The sequence below is a fragment of the Sorex araneus genome, chromosome X (genome assembly GCF_027595985.1).
Source record: "Sorex araneus isolate mSorAra2 chromosome X, mSorAra2.pri, whole genome shotgun sequence".
NCBI lineage: Eukaryota > Metazoa > Chordata > Mammalia > Eulipotyphla > Soricidae > Sorex > Sorex araneus.
The window spans coordinates 207,933,734-207,958,870 of NC_073313.1; the positions used below are offsets into that span (position 1 = coordinate 207,933,734).

Below are 25,137 nucleotides of genomic sequence, written 5' to 3' on the forward strand. Positions count from 1 at the left end.
CTGTGCTACATAACTTTTGGTATTACGTTCATGTGTGTTTTAATACTAGGCAAAGGCTAGGCTGGCCACCCTGAGAAAGTACATTCTGCTGGGACGGTCTGTGGTACCAGAGAGGACAGGAGGGCAGTCAGGGAGGTGGGGGTGACGAGGCACTTAGTCAGGAGGGTCACTGGGAGAGACAGGAGGCTCGGGATGAGAGTACTTTAAGACTGTCATCACAGAGGAGATGGCGAAGTGGCAAATAGTTTTCAAATAACTAATTTGTCACCACTTCATTTCTGAATTTCTGTTAGTGCATAAGTTGTACATATAAAAATTTCGGCTAGTAAAAAATATTTTAATAGCATAGATAAAAAGCTCAAAAAGAAGCCAGAGATAAAACAGTGGATAGTGGATAGGGTGTTTGTGCCCGACCTGAGTTTGACTCCCCCACACCCTAGTGGTCCCCTGAGCTCCATCAGGGGTGGCCCCTGTGTGCAGAGCCAGGAGTAACGCCCAAGCACTGCTGGGTATGGCCCAAATCCCCTCCCCACAAAAATAAAAACTTCAAAAATGTTAAAGATAAAATACTTTTAGTAATCAGTATATGAATTTGGTTTGGGGGCATACCCTGACAGTGCTCAGGGGCTATTTCTGGCGCTAGACTCACGAGGGATTCCCCATGGTGCTCAGGGGACCATCTATAGCTGGGGTGGCAGCATGCAAAACATGCACTTTACCCATGGCACTATCTCCAGCCCAATGTATGAAGCTTTTATACTTACTACTGAATTCCAACAAAAACAAAGGTGGTTCGGGAGGAAGTGTAACTGTAGAGGACTTGCCTACATGTGCGAGGTACTGGGTTTGATCCCTGGCAATATGAAGAAATTACACATACACATAAATCTAGGTTAAAAAAATATATATATAACCCACTGGTCAGAATAATTTCCATAAAAATTTCATAATTTCAAACACTGCTTTCAACAGGGTCAGAAACACACACACACACACCCCTTATTTTTTGAAGCAATTTTTTTTTTTCTAGCACTATTTTCCTTTTTGCTCACAGTCACCTATGCTCTATCCTTTGAAACCACAGGGCCATCATCCCTCACTAAATGTCTGTCTACAAATTAATTTTCTTGAGACAAACCCCTGGCATACCATTCTCCTGATTCCCACGAAAGACTCACTTTTAAGATACAATTGCAGCTGCCCCCCACTGCCAGTTACTGTGTCATCCACGCGCCTTAAAATTCTGTAATCAGCAGCCGCCAGGTGCCGTATCGCATTCAGCACACCCCAGCCAGTCAATACAGACATCCCCAAACACACCCAGGCTGGTTTTGTCGAATGTTTTATTGAGTGTCGACATCTGGAGTACTGTAAAACATGCATTATCTGTAGATTCAAAAAGGAGCAAGCCACATTGTCCTCACTGTCAAATGTGTCAGGCTTGGCATACATGATGGAGATTAATGAAGTATCATGAGAGTAATATGGTTCCTGAAAAGCGCCTACAATTTGGAGTAGGGTTTTAATCATGTGAAAAGCAAAGCTGTTCACATTTAGCAAACTTGCATTTCATCGGAGGTACACAGTATCTTAATTTTAAAACAAAAATAATCTGTTTGTAGAAGATCCACCTTCCCCACAACTTTATTTGTCCCTTCACTTTTCAGAAATTTTAATTAAAAAAAATCATATGCCTTTTGAAGGTTACACTTTTTATCTGAACAATAAGTACAATTTATTTCTTCTTCGGTTGCTGAGGTGTATTAAATTTGAAGAAGATGATATCTCCATCTTCAACAATATAATTTCTGCCTTGTTGTCTGTACTTTCCAGCAGCCTGCAAATAGAAAATGAGTTATTATTAAAAAAAATAAATAAATAAACATAAGGTCAACAGTAAGAGCAGATACAAAAAGTATTGTTTCCTGGGTCACATTTAAAAAAAAAAAAACACCCCAAAGTATAGGAAAGTATACAAGTTCAAAACTAGTCTCAGAGAGAAGAAAAGTATTTCTGATTTGGGCAGAACTAGATTTTCCATATATACATAATCATAATGTATTCTCCACTAAATTGTTGGTATATAAATGTAATTATACCAATATCATTAAGTTTCATTACATGCTGTTTATGGTACATTCTGATGTGTCTGCAAACATCTAGCAAGTCACTGTAACAAAACAGATCAAACCATGCAGGGGGGAAAAAAAAAGACTACAGAACTAGTCTAAAGCTGTTTTATTTGCTTACTGGTAACACTGGTTATGTACCCCCACCACCATAAAAAAAGAGTCTACTGCAAAGAAAACTATTATTAACTGTAATGTACATGTTTAAAATTATTTCCTTTTCATTTAAAAATAAATTCTGAAGAATAATTAAAGATAGAGGCGTCAAGAATCCATCATATAGTTTATAGACTAATGGCCCTAGTAATGAGCAGACTCCAACAGGTTGGGGCTGCAAAGACATTTTTTTCACTTGTAAATTAAGTCAGCAAAGCAACTGATTCCACCTGCTGGTATGTAGCTAGAGATGTGCAATGCACCAGTAATCCCAAAGCAAACACACAGGGATTCCAGGGATGCAGGCTCAGCCTGGTGCATCGTAAACACACCTCCCCCAGGACACAATGGGCTCTGTGTACACATCTATGCATACTCCACATGCAAGTGCCATGCTGCCTCAGGCCCAACAATCCCACAGTGAGAACTTAATCTTTTTGCATTTCCAAAACTGCACTTCCAAAAGACCTGTTAGAAATGTTTCTAGAACACAAAACCTTGCCTAACAAAGTGAGTCCTTCCTTTTGAATACATTAATAAGAATAATCAAAAATGAAATCCTACTAATCAGAAACCAACAGTAATGAAGATCATATATCTGAGGTTAAAGTGAACAAACCAGATCACAGAGCCCAAATGAACATATTTTCAATAATACATACAAAAACTTTTACCTATAAGCAATATGTGCTATTAAAATAAAGTCAATTTTTAAAAAGCCAAAATAGAAGCTGGAGCAGTAGTACAAGGTTCTTCTGGTCTTGCATGTGGCCAACCCAGCATGCCTTATGGTCCCCTGACCCCACCAGAAATGATCCCTGAGCCAGGAGTAAGCCCTAAGGACCATTAGGTGCAGCCCCCAAAAATAAAAACAAAAGCCACAATACGCTACCCTAACATTTTAAAAGGCACATGCACACTTAGATGATTTTTGTAAAGATGTGTGATGTACTGAAGGGTATTTGCTACTTTTTCCCCCAAGAATCTAAAGCCCAAGGTTATAAAACTATACAGACAACACATATCTGATGCACACTGAGGTGACATATTAATGTAAGTTTATATACTTGGTTACCACTCAAGTTTACTATTAATTAAAGATGACAGTGTTCCTTTAAATTCTCCAGAGACCATTTAATCCATTTTCACTGCTATCAGAGACACTGGTTGGAGAAAAAAATCAATACCCATTTGTGAATCTTGAGTATGTATTAAACAAGACACGTCTAACCAGTTCATTTGCACTTGAAAGCAGCCATCTGTAGAAGCCAGCTTTGCCTAAGCAGATATGATTGCTAATAATGTGATATCCCTGTAGACTACAAAGCCCACACAGAGCTATTCAGTATAGTTCACAGCACTGGCATTAAATTAGTTATGCTGCAATGGCGTCGAAACACACACACATACACATATACACAATCTTGCTCTAAACCTAAACCTACTTGAAAATATGCAAGTAAATATTTGGTGAATAAGACAGCATAAAGCAACTGATAAATGCCTTATTTTTACTTGGGAGTTCAAAATTGGAAATACTAGTCTTGGAGATTAAAAACCACATAAAATACTAAATGGGGTTCTAGGCTGAAAACTCAGAAGTTGATCTTTTCCAGCTCACAGTATTAAAGCTCCCAATTAGTGGTGAGCATTTCAATAGCAGGAAATACTATCTTACTCCATACTGTAAAGTACCACTATTGTGCTTAAGAAAGCTACAATTTGTATATCTTTTAAGTTTATTATAACATAGACACCTATTATGGATTGGTAAAATGATCTTATATGAGAATATAAAAAAAAGCATTTGCTGAATGCTAATGGAAAAATATTTATATATTTTTGTTGGCTTTTTGGGCCTGCACCTGGCTGAACTCAGGGCTTACTCCTGGCTTTGCACTCAGAGGTCACTCCTGGCAGGCTTTGGGGAACTATATGGGGTGTCAAGGATCAAACCCGGATAAGCTATGTGCAAATAAGAGCTCTACCTGATGTACTACTGCTTGGCCCTGGAAAAATGTTCTTATTTTTAATCACTTTTATGAAAAAATATACACAATATGATGTTGAAAATAATCAGATTTTAAGTCTAATTAGTACTTAATTATTAATATTTGCATACCTATCAATATAGATGATGCCACTGAAATTACTTTGTTTAGTTGTAAACTTTTCCACTATTTAAAAAGAATAAGGTTCTCTCTCACTCCATTGGACTAACTATATACGGAGGTTCCCCCCTCCTTGGATTCCAAGAGTTCTATTAAAATCTTACTGTTCAGAACGATCATTTCAAAGATAACAATATGAATAAACTAAATATAAAACACACTTTTTGGCCTTTATTTCAAATTATGATAAAGTAGACATGAGAGACCTCTTTAAATTCTCCAGTATATTCTGTGATAGTCTTCAAATATTAAAAGACAATGAAGTATTCCCATAGTATGTCTGCTTAAACACTTGACCCAGTGATTAGAGAAGATATTCTGCCTAGATTTCATTAAAATCCAACAGCCAAGTGAAATTAAAAATCATTTATCACTCATGTATAACACTGCTTCACTATTAGTGCCTGCAAATCAAATCACACTTATTAGCTAAAATAAAGCACAACTTTGGACCTGCCCTCTAGTGTTGAGAAAGCAAATCAAATTCCCAAAGAACTTAAAAAATATAATCAGAAAGTTTCAGAACAAGTTTTTATTTAACTAAAATTCCTGTGTCCATCCTTGAATTAATCATAAGGTTATAGATGCTACTTTATGTATACTTTCCAATATTCAGTTGCAAGAAGGATAATTTTCACTGACCATCAGTGAACAGATTCAAATAAATTATGTAATTTATAAATAGTTAAAAACTAGTTTGTTTTTATTTAGGTTTAGTAAGACACAAAATTACACAAACACATTTTAAAACAATTTAAAATCATATAGACATTCACAGCAAAGACCCCAAGCCCTAATGACATCATTATTTTATTTTGGACCACATGATTTAAATGATAGCTGTTGTTCATCTGATCATGAGTCTCTCCTCATCAGTAAAAATGGTAAGAGATGAAAACTAGAAAATACAATTACCTTGACCGCATTTTCAGAACCTTCTTCTTTAAAATCTTCGTATTTCATTACTTCAGCCATAATGAATCCTTTTTCAAAATCCGTGTGAATCTTTCCTGCAGCTTGAGGAGCCTTCGTCCCTTTCTTTGAGAAGAAAGACCAGAGAAAACTAATTGCATTTAAAATGACTGATTGTAAGCGTGGAGTTTCCTTTCTCTGATCTGCAGTTGGGCTCGACCTAAACTCAGTTCGACATCAGTTACGATGTCAGGTGTACAATTAGCACATTTTCAGTCCTGGGCACTACCTGGGCAGCAGATTCAGCACAGACAGATCAGGAGATATTAAAGAAGCACAGCTTTGTTTTTCCTAACAGTCATCCAGCTTTATTGATTTAGACATAGTGCTCAGGTTTGGGTGTAGATTTCATTTCGATTTTCTATTCTTTAGAGCGGAAGAAAAAAAAGGATTTTAAAGTAACTTTCAAGTTAAATTATCAAAGGTTTTTGAAAAAAGATAAAAAGGCCTTTTAAAAATCCAGCTTATCAAAAGAACATAAAAATCAATACATAAAATGACATTTTAAGGCATTTCCAACAAATCATTTAATGCATGCTCAACAAATAATTTTTAAATTCTGATAAAATTTTAATACTTTTTTTTGAAAGGTGGTAGTACATTGACACATTTAGGATGACTAGTATATCCTGCCTTAAGTGCCATGAAGGAAAATTCAAACTGATATCGGATGAGAAATGTCTTATAATTACCCTGGATGTTAAATTACCAGGACATACATCCAGACACATATAAGCATGGAAAGAAATCTGAGAAATAATGGTAACCTAACGGCTGCTTAATAAAGCATGTTAAAGTGATAAGGAGTCTGACACTACACAGCACAGTTTTTACAATAAAAGATGTATTGGGTTAATATGGCTACTCACTGATGCTTACCTGACTAAATATCGTAGCACATTAAATCATGGATACTTACAATCAGTCTTAAGATAAACCAGCTTTCACATTTTCAAGCCCAGAATATGTTTACTTTTCTGCTGCACATACTTAAGTTTAAGAGTTTTGCCTTATAAAATTAGGCAAAATAAATTGTGGCAATTTGTTTACCAACTCAAATTTGCTTTGACATTATGTTGTAAGTCTATATAAAAGGACCTTGGCTAGAAGTCAATCAAACATATTTTTACAAAGGAGAGAGGCGATAAAAGAAAAGTGAATCTCACATTCACACAAAGCATTTAACATTATGTTGAACTGCCTCCAGGTTCCTACCCATATTAAATAAAAATAAATGTAAAAATAAATTATAGTAGTCAGTGAAAATAGAAATCATAGCAACACTAACATTTATCATATAGCAGATATAAAAAAATAGTAAGAGACCAAATAAGAGAATAAAAGCATTTCTAAAAGTTCTGACATGATTTTTATTACTCAGTAACACTATTTGGAACCACATTTATTTCAAAAATTTTCAATGGTACTTTATTACAATATATTTACATTTAAAAGCAAGCCATTACAGTTCACTTTCTATTGTCCTCTGGGAATAAATTAATCATTCTTTCTGGTCATAATCAGTATCCATTAATATTTAAAATACATATCACATTTTAAAAGTAAGATTGAATATTTTTCATTGCATAAAAATAAACACTACATCTATGAATTCAAATAAAAAAAGGACATGAATTATTACATACTGAGTTTAGCTCTTTGAACCCAACTGTGTATCTATGAAGAGCATAATGATGTCATATTGCTTTTATTGCTGAAAATGTAATCTGAGAAAAGCAAAGGAGTAAAGAACCACCCGCAACCCAAACAAACTTAGCGAATACAAAATGAAAAGCAACATCAATTTCACTGCAGACAAACCCAGTCACACAGATTAAGCAAGCACAATACTGGTGCGTCTTATCTCTGACCACAGGAGGAGGGTAGACAGATTCTACAGGATGAAGAAATTCAGACTATGTAATAGGCAGAATCAATTGTTACCTGCCTCAATCAATGCCGCTCCACTTTCACTGTTCAGCAGCTCACAAATAATTAAAGTTATCCTGGACAAAAACCTCATCTGTAATGACTAGCTAACCGCCACCATGACAAACTTCAAAGTCAGTGATATCAATCTGAATTCAATAGTGTGGAACTGGATATAGCTGATGAATAAGTATGAATCTTACCCTGATGGTCCATGCACGCACTTCATCTGGGCCTGCAGTGAAAAAGTATTCTAGTTGGAGTGCTGCAAACCCAGCCTTAATGATCTTTGGCAAAGCGCTGAAATAAAATGAAACACATTCACTCAGCATATAAGTTGACTGTGCTAGAGATCAGTATAGAGCTAAAATTATTCATTTCAAGCAGAAACTGTTCAAGAACGATAGTAGTAAATGACCTTTCATCTCTCATAATACCTTGAAGTCAGAGAGCAAATAGCGATTGCTCAAAAGTCCTCTCTAAAACTGGCTTTAATTGTGTTCATTTGAACAGATAGATCACTTTAAATTGTTAATATTAAAAAGGAGAAGAAAAACTAGATCTACTCATTCTGTTTTGTCCAAGATTGTTTCCAGGAACACAGGTCATGGAAGCAAAATCATTTGAATGAAATCCACAGCTTAAACAATATATTACTGTTACTCTGAAAAAAATTAAGGCAACTGATTCATCCCTTCCCCACCCCCACTGAACATGACGAAAGAGTTTTGGCGATCATTCCTTCTCAAAAATATACATAACTAATACCTATGTTATAATTAAAACACTGTACGGAGATGACAGATGACAGTTAAAAACTTAATTTAAAATAAATCTTTTCACTCTGTCTCATGGTAAAGAAAGGAGAAGATTCCCTCTTTATAATGGTAATTACTCTGTCATTTATTATTCTATCAGCGCAAGCAATTAAATTACTGCAAGGAAATAGTTGATAATAAAGTGTAGGGAAAATGAATGCTAATTAACCTTTGTGTCATGTTCGCTTCCAGATACTTCTGTCTCTCCTCAGCACTCAATTCTTGCAACTTGAGTTCCAAGGCCCCACTAAAAGGAATGACCAAGGCACCTGGGTCATACTTGTCCACCCACTCTTTAATTTTTATCAACCTGTAGACAAAAAAGGGCACAACATTATCTTGTAGTGCATGCATGACTGTACCACATTCATTATTATCAAGTAGCACATACATATTCATAAGAATTGCACGGTTTTATGATGCCATCTTTTTGTGTATAGCTTTCCAAGGTCAAGGCATTAACAGGCAGCAATTGCTTCAGGTATACGCCATAATATTTTACTGTAATCTAGTTTTACTTTAACATATCAGGTATAGGAACTATAAGACAAATATTTTAGAAGTTTTTAAAGTTATATCAAATTGTTCAGTATTAACACCTGTGCCCTTGAATAAATCTCAATCCAGTGATTATTTTGATTTACAAAGTAAAATTTTAAAGAGCAAAAATATAAAGTTCTATTTGTACTGTACAGTAGTAGTTATACTTAACAGTGCCAGCCAATTTTGAAAGCTCTGTGGCAAATAGATAACTGCCTCATCTAGAACTTATAATTCTTGCTAGTTTTAATGGGGGATTTAGCAAATCAAAATAAACATTCCTAGAAACACAGATATATAAACCTGATGGTCAATGTAGAATCATGATTAATAGAACCACAGAGGAAATAAATTAATTGCAAAAGCGATTAGAAAGCTAAGTTGGTTAGGAAACTGACACCAAAGTGACTTTTCCCCTCTCTCAAAGCAATGGAGTATTTTGGCAAAGCACAGGTTAGAACATATATGAAATAAACGAATGAACACACTAATCAACTTTGATCGTAACAGTCTGCTAATTTTTCAGTCCTTGGAAGCTTTACTGAAACACAATCTCAGTTTCTACATCTGTAAAAATGAAAGTAATATGGAGTCGGAGTGACAGTACAGTGGATAAGGCATTAACCTTACGCACCTTGCATGTGGCTGACCTGGGTTCTATCCTCCGCACCCCATATGGTCCCCTAAGCCCATCAGAAGTGATCTCTGAGTGTAGTCAGGAACAAGCCCTGAACACAGCTGGGTGTGATTTCCCCTCCCCAGTCCTACTCCCTAAAGATAAAGGCACATATAGAATCTTAAAACAGTAGTGCCTGGCTAAACAAATAATTACTAGCAGCTACTCCCATCAATTTTTGCTCTCAGATAATCAGCACATATGTTTCTGGCTCAGAATCAGGTTTAGAGCAGGCTCAGAACAGAGTTCACAAACATATTAAAAACTCTACGTATACCTTATTCTTACAATACAGTTCTACTGGCAAAATAAAAATAAAAACAAAAGCACTTCCTCCCTCCAAAAAACCCGACAGAAATCCTTTAAATATCAACATAGATGTCTCTTTTGGGAAAAATAAACCTAACAAAACCGAAAATTCATCAACACCTATCTAAATAAATGATGAAGGGGGATCAGAGTTATTAGAAAATCAAGAATATGGCCTACTGAGTAGAATTTAGGACGGGATAAAGGAATGAAAAAGCCACACAATAGTTTGCACATGTTTATTACGCATGGTTAATCTATAATTTTCTTATTTAATACTTTGGCAGTGGTTTTTGATCTTCAATTTTTTTTTCTCCTTTTGATCACATCCTAAAAACTCCTAATATTTTGTTTAGAATAAAGTATGTGTTCTTTAAAGTATAAAATCCAAAGGGGACAATTCAGTTTTACCCAATTGTTTTTTTCTGTGTGTCCTCGTGCCCTGAGGTTAGGAGCCATGTAACAATGCAAGATGTCATACACCTCACTCGTTTGGGCTGTTTCCCCAGTTCCCAATACAGGTATTTTCTTATCAGGTTATGAAGGACGGTTGAGGGAAAAAAGGAAAATTTTAACTTGACAACTTGTGTCTAGAAATAACAGTACAAGATTTAGTGTTCTTCATAGACTTACAGTATTCAAATAAAACAGAGTTTTAAAAATGTAATCATTAATGATTTAGTTGTACATTATACAACTCAGAACCACATTTGTGATTTTAAAAAAAATCACAAATACAGATTCAAACAGGCTCATGTGAAAAGATAATATGAGAATACATATACATTTTATTTCATAAATAGGGTCAATAGTAATAAAACTAGTACTGTAATCAAACAACAAGATAAGAAATAATTACCTTGGCTAAAACATCAATTCTGAACAATAGTTCTACCCTGGCATTTGAACAGCCTTTCCTGCAGGGTCTTCAGAGGGATTATTTGCATTCCTCAGGTGTTCTATTGTACAATTCAGATGAATAAAGACTTACAAATCATTCCTCTACCGCCAATGTGAGACTTTGATCTGGTGAATACACTATTGTACCTTAACTATAATTGGCAAAAAACCTGACAGTGTAGAGCATCACAAGCTTAATAACAAAGGAGAATATCTCAAAGTGTTGACAGATGATCTTCATAATGCAGAAGCGGAGCTGGTACATTTTGCAATAAATGAGCACTAAGGTCTAAAGGTCTCTAAAGTGACTGACATCAGACCTGCTACAGCCTCACGAAAAGAAAAAGGTACGAGAGCCCTCTCCGTCAAGTGAGTTAGGCTCTCTGCCTGCAAGCTTCACTTCTGTGACTTTCACTGTCACAGAAAACACAGGAAGATGAAAAGTGAGGTAGGTTCTTTGGTTGTCTGCTTCACTTTTGTGACTTTTACTATCAAACAAAAGTGAGAGATGTCCCAAGCGATTTTTAATTACATAGCTGAAACAAGACCCAGGGTAATTGGGGAGGGTGGGGGGATAGGGGGGAGGGGAAAGACATTCAAAATTATAAACTGGAAAGCATACAGTAGGTCTGAGAGTTACAAAAGTGAGATAATGAGGCCAACATCACAAGTTTGAGTCCCACTGGAGCCAGTTACCTTTTGCGAAAAAGTCCATCTATTCTACTGCTACAAACTCTACATACCCCAAACTATAGCTGGTCATGGGTACTACTCTAGAAGACATTGGAGGTGGGTGGCTGACACACTGGTGGTGGGTGTGGTGCAGAGACACTGAATTCCTGAAACACTGCTATTAATAGTATTCTAAAACATAGTGCCTAATTTTTAAAAAATGTGCTATTAATATATAAGGGATATAGAAAATTTAAGTTGAGCGTGGCACTAATATGAGGAAAACAATTTCAAGTACAGGGGTTCCCTAGATCGATAGGGACTCCTAAGATGTTAAGAGGGGGAGTGCGAAAGGCAGGAGTGGAGAAGAACAGGAAGTGGGTGGCCCTCCAACACTCTTACTTTGTATTCAGAGCTACACCATTCGTTTAGGAGGGGCCACACCTGGCAGGAAAGGCTCTTACAGTGGGTAAGGTTGATTGCCTTGCAAGTGGCCCACCCAGGTTTGAGTCCTGGCACCACATATAACCCTTAGCCCCGCCAGGAGTGGTCTCTGAACACAGACCTATGAGTAAGCCCTGAGCACTGCTAACTGTGCTATGCATCCCCTCACAACAAAAAACAGATCCCCCCCCCCAAAAAAAAGTATTTCCAAGAATGCTGTCAAATAGTAATCCCCAATATGTTAACAAATGTCTGAAGAAAACTACCCAGGTATTAATGATTAAGATAACAATGTTACAGAATATCAAATTATATGATGAAATAATAACAGATTCCCCAAAAAGTCAAAATACAAAGATTTTCTTAGTATTCATCTTAAAATTTTAGATGAACAGATTTTATCTTGATAAGGGGCTAGGGCCATAATTCGATGAGTGAGAATGAAGAGTAACTGCCACTGATTGTATTTTTTCCTCCTAATAATGATTCCTAGCAAGAAGGGAAAGCAGACAGTTTTAAAACTTAAAAAGATGAGGCCTTGAGAGAGACTGGGAGGCTGTGATCAGTCACATTCTTTAAAATTCCATTTAAAAGATCTATCTGTTCTTTTTGGGTAACATAATTTTTTGGGGGGAGGGGGAACGGGGAGCCATATCTGGTGGCACTCAGAACTTACTCCTGGCTCTCTGCTCAGGGATCACTTCTGGTGGTGCTAGAATAGAACCTCCGTTGGCCACATGCAACGGCTCACATGCTGTACTATCTCTCCAACATTTGTAACACTTTCACTATCTATCACTATCACTGTCATCCCATTGCTCATCGATTTGCTCAATCGGGCACCAGTAACCTCTCCACTGTGAGACTTGTTACTGTTTTTGGCATATCGAATACACCAGGGGTAGCTTGCCAGGCTCTGCTGTGTGGGCGAGATATTTTTGATAGCTTGCTGGACTGAATTCGTAGTCCCTTTTAAGTACTTTAAAGCAATTAATTAGAAGCCCTTTCATCTTGCTTGAGTTAGTTCTAGTTTCTTGGTTCTAGCTCTTCCCTGTTCATCTGTTATCTGCCAACAGTCACACAATGGCTGACACCTATGCATGTACTGTGCAGTTATGTCTGTGATCATTTGGCTGCAAGAGTTATACTCCAAAGGAGCCATGATCCTCAATGAGCTGTATCTAAGGAGTTGATCAGTGGCCATTTCTTTTATGGAGAGATCCACGGCATGCCTTGGGCTTTGTATCATTTTAAATTTTAAGTCTTGATTCCCCTGACACCCCCACCCCACCCAACCCTGCCACCACCCCAGTAGATTTCTGATGAAACAATATACAGTTTCCTCTCCTCACCAGTAAACGTAAGGAAAATGTGTTCTTAAGTTCCTGCAGTGTTAAAAATATTTCAGATTCACAGTGAAAATAATCAACTAGTTAAGACGGTATCATAACAGTTTCTTACTCTGTAAGATATAATTATGCCTTTTAATTTTTTTAATTTAAAATTTAAATTTAAATTAAAAAAATTAAATTAAAAAATGCCTTTTAAATTTTACTAAGCCTCAAATATGTAAGGACCTCCCACCTAGTGATGCTCAGGGCTTACTCCTGGCTCTGCATTCAAGAATCACTCCTGGCAGAGTGCACAGGGGACCATATGGGATGCCGGGGATCAAACCTGGGTTGGCAACATAAAAGGCAAATGCTCTATGTGCTGTACTATCTTTCCAGCCTCACTACTCCAAATGTTTCCTAAACGAACAACAAGTGAGTAAATTCTTAGTGCATAAGCTGTGATTACAGGTGCTGCTGATTAAGGTCTCCTTAGCTTTATTGTGCTCATCTGCAAACTAGTCTAGGTCAGTAGTTTTCAACCTATTCTGGGTTCCCTAGATCAATAGGGACTCCTAAGATGTTAGGAGGGAGAGTGTGAAAGGCAGAAGTGGAGAAGAACAGGAAGTGAGTGGGCCTCCAACACTCATTTTATTTAGAGCTACACCATTCTTTTAGGAGGGACCACACCTGGCAGAACTCAGGGCTTACTCCTGGCTCTGCACTCAGTGATCACTTCTGGTAGGGCCTGAGGAATCATATGGAGTGTTGGGAGGTTGAACCCAAGTCAGCCATGTGCAAAGCAAATACCCTACCCACTGTAGTAAGGCTCCAGCCCAGTGAAAAGGAACTTAGAAGTTATGGACACTGATGTATTTTCAGCACCACTTACATAGTTCTGTATAAGCAGATGCTCAGAAAATGCTAGCTGGATCAAGGAATAGAAATGAATTAAATTGAAATTTAATCTACAAAACACTAGGTGAACATTCAAATGTGATTCTTACAGAGGTCAGTTACCACTCTCTATCAGAATCCATCTTTATACAGGAGTGAGCCAGAGATGACTTGAATGTGGATATTAGCTAGTATGACGATGAAGAATCATACCAACAGAACCTGGGGGAACCATACTGAAATTAGGTAAAACTGTGCAACAAAAGTCCTTACTACAGTGGGGTTTTCATTCCCAAGTTAAATCTGTGGCTTGGACTAAAGAATTTCATGTCTGTAATTAACACCACGCTACTACTAACCACCTCAAAATGGCGACACAGATGGTACATTGTGAATGCACCAAGAAAAGCACCTCAAAGCTTTCCCCAAACCTTCAAAGTTACTATTATAATCTGTGTTCACACTGAGTGGGCCCGAGTAGAGTAAGTGGATAGTTTTTTTTTTTCCTAATACACTAGAGCAGTGTTTCTCAAAATAAGTTTCTATGAATCCAAGACTACAAGAAAACTTAAATCTGCTACGCTAACAGTAGGATTTACAATAAATTTACACATTTTATACTTTAAGAGCCACTGTTTTTCTTTTGTTTTGGGGCCACACACCCAGCTGTGCTCAGGGGACCCTACAGAATGCCAGGAATAGAACTGGACCATTTGCATGCAAGGCAAGCGCCCCACCTGCTATACTCTCTCTTTAGTCCCTATTTTCCAAATTTAATTTTATTTAATTCTTTAAAATAAGGGCTACTCGGGCTGCAGTGATAGTACAATGGGGAGGGTGTTTGCCTTGCATGTGGCTGACCCGGGTTTGATTCCCGGTATCCCATATGGTCCCCCGAGCACCGCCAGGAATAATACCTGAGTGCAGAGCTAGGAGTAACTGCTAACCTAATCGCCAGGTATGACCCAAAAAGCCAAACAAAAACAAAAACAACCCCCCCCCCAAAAAAAAAATTAAAATAAGGGCTAATCCTGGTGGTGCTTGGTTCAGCAAGGTAGACCTGATGGTTTAGAATTGAACAGGGGGCAGAGTTGCGTGCAATTCTGGCAGGAACTGAACTCAAGGATTTGGCACATACTAGGCACATATGTCTGTCATCACTGGAGCCATCTCTCTGGTACTGAGCCACTGCTTTTGAATCTCTTCCCTTTCTTTGCAACTCCTTATGCTAGATTTAGAAATACTTTGTAATTAGAATTGTTATGAGGTATGAAACCAATACTTGCAGCTTGAAACTACCAAAACATAAATTCAGAGCTAGAGCCACAAGCCTTGATTTAACTATTAAGGTTGAAAAATGTTGAATGTGGGGCCAGAGAAATAGTACAGATGTTATGGGCATGTCCTGAATGTGGCCAATCCTAGTGTGATTCCTGGTACCCCATGGTCCATCAAACACCACCGAGGAACACTAAAAGGGGCCTCCAGGCCTCTTGAGTACTACATGGAAGTTGCCCAACCCAATAAAAAATAACAAATAAGATAAAATGTGTTGATAAAATGTGAACAGTAATTAGACAAGAGACTTACATTCAGACTGCTTAAGAGGAGGCAGAAAGTTAGAAGTCTACCTTTGAGGGATAGAGGGTAACAGAGAGATTGCCTTGCACACAGCCAACATAGGATCAATCTCCACCATCACAGAGGGTCCCAGAACCCTGTCAGGAGTGATCCCTGAGCCCAGAGCCAGGAATAAGCCTTGAGCACTGCTGGATGTGCATCCCTCACCCCCGCACCAACAATCAACATAAAATAAAGATTATCTTTGATACTTTGGGAGAATTGAAGATGCTTGTGAATGAGTATGCATGGGGTTGGCACTGAAATTCATGTTACATGCGTAAGTGCCACAGAAACATAGCACCATAAAGATGACAAACACTGCAGCACCAACTTTTCCTTTTCATCTTTTTCTTGAGATTGGTCTAGTTTGAGAAAGGCCTATAAACAATAAAAACTAACCTGATAGAAGGAATACATTCAACAAAATAAGTGCACTATGCAAAATCTAGAAAGAAAGATGAATTGACCTCCAAATTCACTGCAATCCTTATCAACACTTCAGCTTTTTATTTCTTCTGTGCAGAAATGAAAAGCCCATCCTAAAGTACATGGGGAAAACTGTTGACAGGTAGGACAATTAGAAAAAAGAACAAAACCAGAAGATGCCCCCTATTTCAAAACATATCATAAAACTACAAAACAGTAACCAAGCCTATGTGGCAGTGGCATTAAGGTTAGACACATAGACCAACGGAATACAACTGAGAGTTCACATTATCTATGACAACTGCTTAAACATTTTAGAGTAAAACCACACAACATAAAATTGATCATTCTAGGGGCTGAAGAGAAAGTACAGTGGCTAGGATGCTTGCCTTGCACACAGCCAACTCAGGTTTGATTCCCAGCACCCCAAGGGGTTCCCTGAGCTCCGCCAGGAGTGATCCCTGAGTGCAGTCGAGAGTAAGCCCTGAGCACCACCGTGCATGGACCCCCAAAAACCAAGAAAAAGACAATTTTACTTCATAATGTACAGTTTGACAATGTTAACTATATTCAAACTCTTGTAAAATTCTTGTAGAATTTCCACAATTTCATCTTGTAAGACTGAAATGTTCTACCCATTGAATATCACCTTCCTGTCTCTGTCCCAAACTCAGGCAACTATCACTCTGTTTCCTTTTTCTATAAACCTAACTACTTAAAACAAAACAAATTTTTTCTTAAAGGGCTGGAGTAATAGTATATGTAAGTGGGGTGCTTGCCTTGCACGCAGCCAGTCCAGGTTCGATTTATATATAAGTGGGGTGCTTGCTGTAGGATAACACTGGGTTTGTCCTTTCAGCCTTGCTGCAGGGAACTTAGGTTTATTGGGTTACACCCATCACAGTGCTCCCAGTCACTCCCATTCCTTTGTTTATCTGTAAACTCTTCTCTGCACCCTCCTTCCCAATCAATTAATCACCTTTTCCCCTAATTAGATTCTGTTAACTTGTAAGATCAGATCCTTCTAAAGACTCTGAACTTGTATTGTAAATCAATGTCTTTTGCATAGTTTACCTTAAAGCAATGTCCTTTCTGTATGGACACGGGAAGACAGTTAATGTTATGCTCTTGTAACTTGGTAGTAGTTGGTTGACTCCGAATAATATTTACTCCTGGGCATCTGCTTTCTCGACTCATTTGCCCTTAGTTCCTAGCACCCCAAAAGCAGGGTCCCGATGAGGGACGGAATGGAACCAGGGCAAGCTGTGAGCTACCTTGCATCGAAGTGCGCCAGGCCAAAGCACCACAATACTCAACTATAAGTTGAGAGCATGGTCATAGACAAATGCTGTCATGATCCAAAAGTAACAATGAGACTAGGACCCTGCTGGTGTTAGGAAAACTAACCTGGCCTGAGGACTGTGGTCTGGAATATATAGTGAATGTCCTCAGGAAGAACCAAACGTTAAGTCTGATACATCTCTTACTGTGCTCATACAGAACGACATTGCTAGAAATATCTGAAGTAGATTTACTACAACAATTTAAGTGGATTACTAGCTGAGGAAAGAAGAAAGCAACACACTCTTGTTTGGATCCCACCCTTGAGTGGATCCCCTCCTACTAATCTGGAGTAATCTCCTTAGATGAGATTTTGTTAATCTCCTGGAGGAGTGGTCTTACCCCTCTTTGTTGATTTGTTAATGTTCAACCCACCTTTGTGTCACCACCTTATGTGATTGCTATATAAACTAAGATTGTAGGAGAAGTAGGGGAGAAGGCACAGAAGCAGAGCACAAGGCGAAAGAGAATCAGGGAGTCATCGGAGTCAGAAGCAGGGGAAAGAAAGAGCATAAAGCGAGTGAGAGTGAGTGAGAGTGAGAGTAAGAAGTAAGAGTCAGAGTCAGAAGTGAGAGCGAGAAGGGCTGGAGAAAGAGAAGAAGAAAGGGAATGAAGATTGGAATAAACTGCAATTGATACCAACCAGCTTGGCCCTCGTTCCTTCCTTTGACTACCTATCGCCATTGACCTCCCCGGGGTGGGGGAAGTGGTGTGAGACTACCAAACTCGGGCAGTGGGAGAGACAGAGCGCTGCTGCCCTTCTGTGAATACACAGCTTGCCTTGCACACAGCCAGCCCAGGTTCGATTCCTGGCACTCCATATGGTTCCCTGAGCCTGCCAGGGTGATTCCTGAGTGTTAGAATCATGAGTAATCCCCGAGTACCACCAGGTATGCCCCTAAAGCAAAACCAAATAAAATTTAATTATAGTTTCGATAATGTAGTCACAACACTACAATACCATAAACATGTTTAAGTTTATGGTAGTGATATGTAAAGTCACTGCACCTCACCTGAACTTAACTACTGTACTATAATCTTTTAACTAGAACTTGAGTTTTGTCTTCTTATAATTATTTCACTTGGTATGAGGTTCTGGAGAGTTTTTTCCTGTTTAGGATTACAGATAGTAACTGTCCTTCTTTTTATTTATCCCCCCACCTCCAGGAGGTAGGGTGGTGCTGGTGGTGGTGGTGGTGGTGGTGGTAAGGGGCTTTGGTGATACTCAGGGATCACTCCTGATGGTGCTTAGAGGAACCATACCTGGTGATGACAGGGATCAAGTTAGGAATGGCAGCATAGAAGGAAAGTGTCCTGGCCCCTCACCTTTATTTTCCAATTTATTATATTATTTTTATTATTGGTCTTGAGAGCATACCTGGCAGTGCTTAGAGGACAATGCAGTGCTAGAGATCAAACCTGGGCCTCTGCATGCAAAGCCTGTACTCAGTCCCTTGAGCTATCTTGTTGACCCAGATTTTTCCTCCTTTTAAAGCTGAATAACAGGTCTAGAGGAACTGCACAGTTTAGAGCATCTGCCTCAAAGGCATATGGTCACGAGTTCAAATCCAGGTGTCCCACATGCACCATATTCCTCCAGGTAGCTTTCTTGTCTGTGACCTCCCTACAACTGCGAGTGATTTATGGCCACTTCACAGCCAGGTGTGTACAAGCACCATTAAAAATAAAGGGGTGGAGGGGGGGACCACCTGAGTGGGCACTGGAATTGGAAAAAAAATTGTGGAGTGCCTTATCCACAAAGTGTAACTTCTGATGAGCATGTGCACAAGAACTACAGCAACACAGGATGTCTGGGTTTCAATTATAAGTGCTCCAGCCAGGGAGTGCATGTTCAAGTGAACAAAAGCACGTGTACAAAAGAAAAGGAGTGCAAGACTCAGGGGGTGCCACTGCTCATGGACGGTCCCAGGGTGCACTACCTGCAATTAAGCCCCACTCATACAGCAGCAACATGGAAGGGAAGTGCGAGAGAGGATCTAAAACGAAATCCACAAAAACCGAGTGAGTAATATGTTACTGTCTGCCTGCCACACACTACTTTACACCTTTAATTACGAATAAGCATGTGGCTGCTTCCCACGTGACAGCTGTGAGCAGTGTAGCACAGACCTGGGGTCGGAGTGTCTCTCTCCCTTTTTATTTTATTTTTTGGCCTTTTTGGGTCACACCTGGCGATGCTCAGGGGTTACTCCTTGCTCTGCACTCAGGAATTACTCCTGGCGGTGCTAGGGGGACCATAAGGAATGTGGGGGTTAGAACCATGGTTGGGCACATGCAAGGGAAATGTCCTTCCAGATGTACTATCACTCCAGCCCACAGTCTGAGTGTCTCTTGCTGGCAATTTTTTTCCATGTGCACCCTGAAGTGGGATTTCTGGACTCAAAGCTAATCCTGCCGAGATTTCTGAGAATCTGCATAACGCTTTCCATGGTGGCTCTATTAGATACATCTCCTCCAGCAAGGCACTGAGGGCACATTTCTTCATATTCTCACTAGCATTTTTGGCTGTTGTTGTCTGAGTGATTTTTTTTTTATAGGGGTCATCCAATCAGGTATGAGATGGCTGACACTCTACTACCATTTTGATCTGCATTTGATTTTCAGTATTTGCATAAGCCTGTTGGCTACTTTGGAGAAAGGTTTGTTCAAGCCCTCTGCCAATTTTTCAACTGGGTTATTTGCTGAAACTGTGCTTGTATCATGGTTAACTGATTGTTTTTTAAAAAGTTGGGGGTAGGGTCGGAGAGACAGGATAGCAGGTAGGGTGTTTGCTTCACAACACCAACCCAGCTTCGATCCCTGGCATCCCATATGGTTCCCCTGCTAGGAGTAATTCCTGAGTGCAGAGCCAGGAGTAATCCCTGAGTATCACCAGGTGTGACCCAAATGGAAAAAAAAATTGAGGAGGGTGGATTTGGGCCATACCTGGCAGTGATCAGGGGCCCATATGTGGTGCCAGGGATCAAACCAGTATCAGTTGCATACAAGGCAAGAGCCTTAATCCTGTACTATCTTTCTAGCCCGGTCAATTAATTTTTGTCAAGGGTAATAAAACACTTAAATGGGAAAAAAGGTAAGATAAAAATGAATATTATTAAGTTGGCTAGTCACAAAGAAAATTGAAAGGCACCAAAGATTTTACTGAAGAGTCAAAACTATAAAATTCTTACAAGGTAACATGAGGAAAGCATCACGATCTTGGGAAAAAACAAAACAAAAAACTAGTTTCTTTGATGTGACAGCTAGAGCACAAACAACCAAATAAAAAGTAGTTTGGACTTGGTCAAAATAAAAACCGGGACACCGAAAAGGCAAAATCAAGAAAACAAAATGATAATCTGCAGAATGGGGGAAAATTGGAAATCTTATTTCTAATAGGACCTACTAGCTAGAATATATATGTACATAAGCTTATATAAACACAAAATGATATGCAAATATATTTTTTAAAAAAACCTCCTCTAACCTCATTAATAAAAGAAAACCAATTTTTTTTAAAAGGTAGGAGTATTGCTATTTATTCAGCCATTGATTAAGCTGACTGAATTGAAGAAACCCAATTATAAGACAAGCAAAGGATGTGTACAGACACATCTCTTGGGAAGTCATCCAAACAGCCAACAAACATATAAAGATATGCCATAAAAAAGAAGCAAATCCTCTCCCCGCCCCGAAGAAAACCTAAGTTGCCGCTCCTGAATGGCCATGATCCCAGAGGCACACAAACCAATCTCAGAATCCAGTGGCTTTTGGCAGAAATACATCTAGACTGAGCATTAAACTATGGCGCTGTGCCACCCCAGGTGGGGAAAGGTGTTTGTCCCTTCCGCCATTTCTCCCCTGTGGCTTGGTGGCTGCCACCTTTTCAGAGCCTATTGGACAGCCAGGTATGAGACTGCAGCCACGTGACACGTGGGGCTTCACGGGATAGGGAGTGGAACCGGCCCCTCTCCCCGCCCCAACTAGGCCCTGAGTCACCATCCACAAAGGGCTCCTGGCTCCTGAATGGCCATGATCCCAGGGGCACACAAAACAATCTCGGAATCCAGAGGCTTTTGGCAGAAATCCCTCCAGACTTATTACTAAAATATCAGAAATCCAAAATGCTCTTCATATCAGCAGTAGAAAGCAAATTATCTAATGATGCCTTTTTTGGCAGGTCTGAATGTTGGGGAAAATTCCAAATAACGATGGTGGATCTTTTGTTGAAACACTGAATGTGATCAAAGTGGAGAGAGAGTAAGGTGGAAATCATCTGCCACATAGGCAGGGTGAGGGTTGGATGGGGGGTATACCGGGGTTCTTGGTGGTGGAGGGTGTGCACTGGTAAGGGGATGGGTGTTTGATCATTGTATGACCGAGACTGAGACTGGAAAGCTTTGTAACTGCTCTCACAGAAGCAAATGATTGATAAAATCACAATATGGACGAACCCTGAAAATATTATGCTAAGTAAAATAAGCCATTTACAAAGGGCCCCGGTATTCATATAATAATTCAATTTACATGAAATATGCTCATCAATCAATTCAGAGGCAGAGCTGAATGGTTGTAAAAGGTGAGGTAGAAGACGCAGTTTGAGGATGACTATAAGAAGGCAAAGGGTTTCTTTTAGGAGTGATGGAAATGTTCTAGAATTCATGGGTGAAAATACTAAAAGTCACTTAAGAATTTAAAATCAAAATTTTAAATGCCCATTAATTAATTTTATTATCTGGTAGGAGGCAGGGGTTGGCCACATCTGATGGTGCTCAAGGGGACTATATGCAGTGTCAGAGACCAAACTGGGATCAGCTGCATGTAAGGCAAGGGTCTAACCTGTATGATCTCTCTGGCCCCACCAATTTAACTATCAGTGAGTGAGGTGAGACTGACATATTTATAGAGTGAGATTATATTCCTGAGACTTTATAATATGGTAAATCAATAAAGATTTTCACATTTTGATCTAGTAACGTCTGACCTTCTCTCAGAGACAGTAAGAAGAATTCATCCCCAAAAAGCAGAGATTTGGAGGCAAGGGAGGTAGTTCAATGGACTGATCACATGAGCTATATGCAGAAGGCACAGGTGTGATGCCTAGCTTTGGTCCCGAAGCACTGCCAGGAGCGAACCCTGAACATGAAGCCAAGAGGAGTCCCTGAACACTGCCAGTGTGGTCCAAAAACAAAACCAGAAAAACTAACAAAACGAGAAAGAGAGAGGTAGAAGTAAGGCAATATCAGTTTAAATTTCAGTTTAGTCACATACTAGCTATAAGATCCTGAGAACATCATTAAAAAACAAAAACAAAAACTGAGTCACTGTGAGATACACAGCTACAAAGCTGTTCCTGATTGTTTTTTTTCCCCCAGTCATATAATGTTCCAACACCCATCCTTCCACCAGTGTACATTTCCCACTACCAATGTCCCCATTTCCCTCCCGCCACCCCCAACCCAGCCAGCCTCTATGGCAGGTATCTCTCTCTCTCCCCTCACCCCTTCTGACATTATGGTTTGCACTACAAGTATTGAAAGGTTAATCATGTTTGTCTCTTTACCTACTTTCAGCACTCAGTTCTTGTCCAGAATGATCGTTTCCACCTATCATTGTCATCATGGTCCCGACTCTATCCTAACTGCCATTCCTGAGAACATCATTTTAAGTTTCCTGTACGTCAATTACCTGTTATACAAGCATTAGTACTCATTCTCATGTGTCAACCAGCTGACATCAGGATCACTGTGTTCAGAACATAGAAGTCCTTCAAACAGTAGTACCAGATCTTAGCTCTCTTGTACAAGCAAGTGGAGTCATTCATTCTCAATTAAAAAAAAAAAAAATCAAGTGTTGGGTGAGGGAGATAGTTCTAAGGGCTAGAGCACATGTTCTGCATGCAGGAAGTTTGAGTTTGATCCCTGGGACAATATGGTCCCATAGCAAAACCAAAATCAACAATAAATTAGATCTGTATTTCTGAGAAAGAAGTTTTGCTTACCCAGATCTTTCAGTTACGGAGGAAACTCAAAAGGGATAGAGTCAAACAACTGAACACAGTGGTCAAAGGTTTGTGCCTAGCGAGCACTTAAGCTGGGTTTGATTCTAGCATTACGGGGGGGGGGGGGGGGAGGGAGTGATTTATTTATTTTAATGAATGACACATTACAATTAAATGCATACATTTCAGTGTTATCTCTTAAGAATTCTGCTCTTTGTACAGTTATGAGTTCAAATCCTGAGTGTTCTCTCTGTTCTCTGCCAACCCCGGTACCTAAAAAGATTTTTGGTGAATCCACAACCAGATATGTATTTAAACAGTGGAGTTGGGGGGGGGGAGGTGTGTGACCCCAGCAAGCTCCATAACCGAAGAGATGTGCAAACGCCAAGGCCAGGAAGTTCAGCTCTAGTGGGCACGTGTGTAACCATCACAGAGGCGGCGCAGCTGGATGTATGATCCCAGCAAGCAACACAGCCAGGCGTCTGTGAATCCCTTGCCATTTCAACCTCTGTCTCATCATCATGGCTATCAACATCAACAAGAGGGGGAAGAGGGAGGGAGAGAAATAAGTTAAGGGACAAAAGAAGATACCTGCTCTGAGGGCCAGAGGAGTGGCTAGGCAGCTGAGTATATGCCTTGCATGTGTGAAGTGATTACCTATTTTTCAGCACAGGGCAATTTATTTTCTTTATGGTCTGTTTTGATGAACACCACAGAAAACAACTTTGTTTTAGGAGGAAGATATTCATTCTAATAAAGTCCATTTTGTTTCTTTCATGGTTACCATGGCTGGTGTGTGACATCGAAGAGAGCTATGCTGCCTGCTGCAAGCTGTGAAGACACTCTCCTATGCTACTCTGAGGCAGCATGCACCGAGGATGCGGCAGAGTGAACACGTGTATAGCAGGTCAGAATTCCCCACAGACAAAGAGAGTGACCATGTCAAGGTATTAATAATAGGCTATGAGGCTGTTACCTATCTCAAACATGGAGTGAGGAGGTTTAGTCTTGGTTGATAAGCAGTGTAACTGAAGAGGAAGGGATAAATAATGGGCCACATTTAGAAGGGAAAAAGATAGAACTTGGTGAGTAATCGAATGTGGTTCAGAAGAAGATAGGGTACAATGATTTGAAGAACTTCCTATGATTCAAGTGTGCTAGTTATATGCCATGAGTGCATTAAAGAGCAAAAACAAGAGGATTAGTATCACATACATATATATGGATATTTTAGAAAAGATATCTTTTTTTTATTATTATTTTTGTCTTTGGGGCCATACAGGGCAATACTCAGGAGTTACTCCTGCCTCTGCACTCAGAAATTACTCCTGGCAGTGCTTGGGGGGCCATATGGGATGCCGGGGATTAAACCCTGGTCAGTCACATGCAAGGCAAGTGCCCTACCCACTGTGCTATCACTTTAATTCCAACTCTTTTCTTTGTTATTTTATTACTTTAAATTTAATTAATTTATTCCAACACCCATCCCTCCACCAGGTATCACATATATATACATATATATATTAATAAACAGCATGGGGACAGAATAGCTAATGGAACATTTTTTATTGGTAGTCAGGAATCGATGATTTGAAAAGGGCTAAGAAAACTAAAGCCATAAAATTATGACTCATTTACAGAGAAAAGTGCTTTCAAAGTAACATCCATGTAACCAGTATCACTTGGAAATTTACTGAACATCGATTTTTAGGCCTCACTCCTTGCCTGCTGGAGCAGACTCTGGAGATATGCCAGCAAATGGTGTTATGATGGTGTTAAAACTCCTACAGGTGAGTCTGATG

General features: G+C 39.3%; 1 protein-coding gene across 3 annotated transcripts in view; it reads right to left on the reverse strand.

Annotated features, from left to right (window-relative positions):
• Nucleotides 1-1,326: 1,326 nt before the first annotated feature.
• The window catches only part of OLA1 (Obg like ATPase 1), a 164,047-nt gene continuing 140,236 nt past the window's right edge, over nt 1,327-25,137 (reverse strand). For all 3 annotated transcript variants that reach the window (XM_004601165.2, XM_055123028.1, XM_055123027.1), the window contains exons 8-11: nt 8,345-8,485; nt 7,561-7,657; nt 5,372-5,494; nt 1,327-1,837 (exon numbers count right to left, since the gene is read on the reverse strand). In XM_004601165.2, coding sequence (XP_004601222.1) covers nt 1,736-1,837; nt 5,372-5,494; nt 7,561-7,657; nt 8,345-8,485 — 463 coding nt within the window. In that variant the 3' untranslated portion in view covers nt 1,327-1,735. The remainder of the gene's footprint in view (nt 1,838-5,371; nt 5,495-7,560; nt 7,658-8,344; nt 8,486-25,137) is intronic.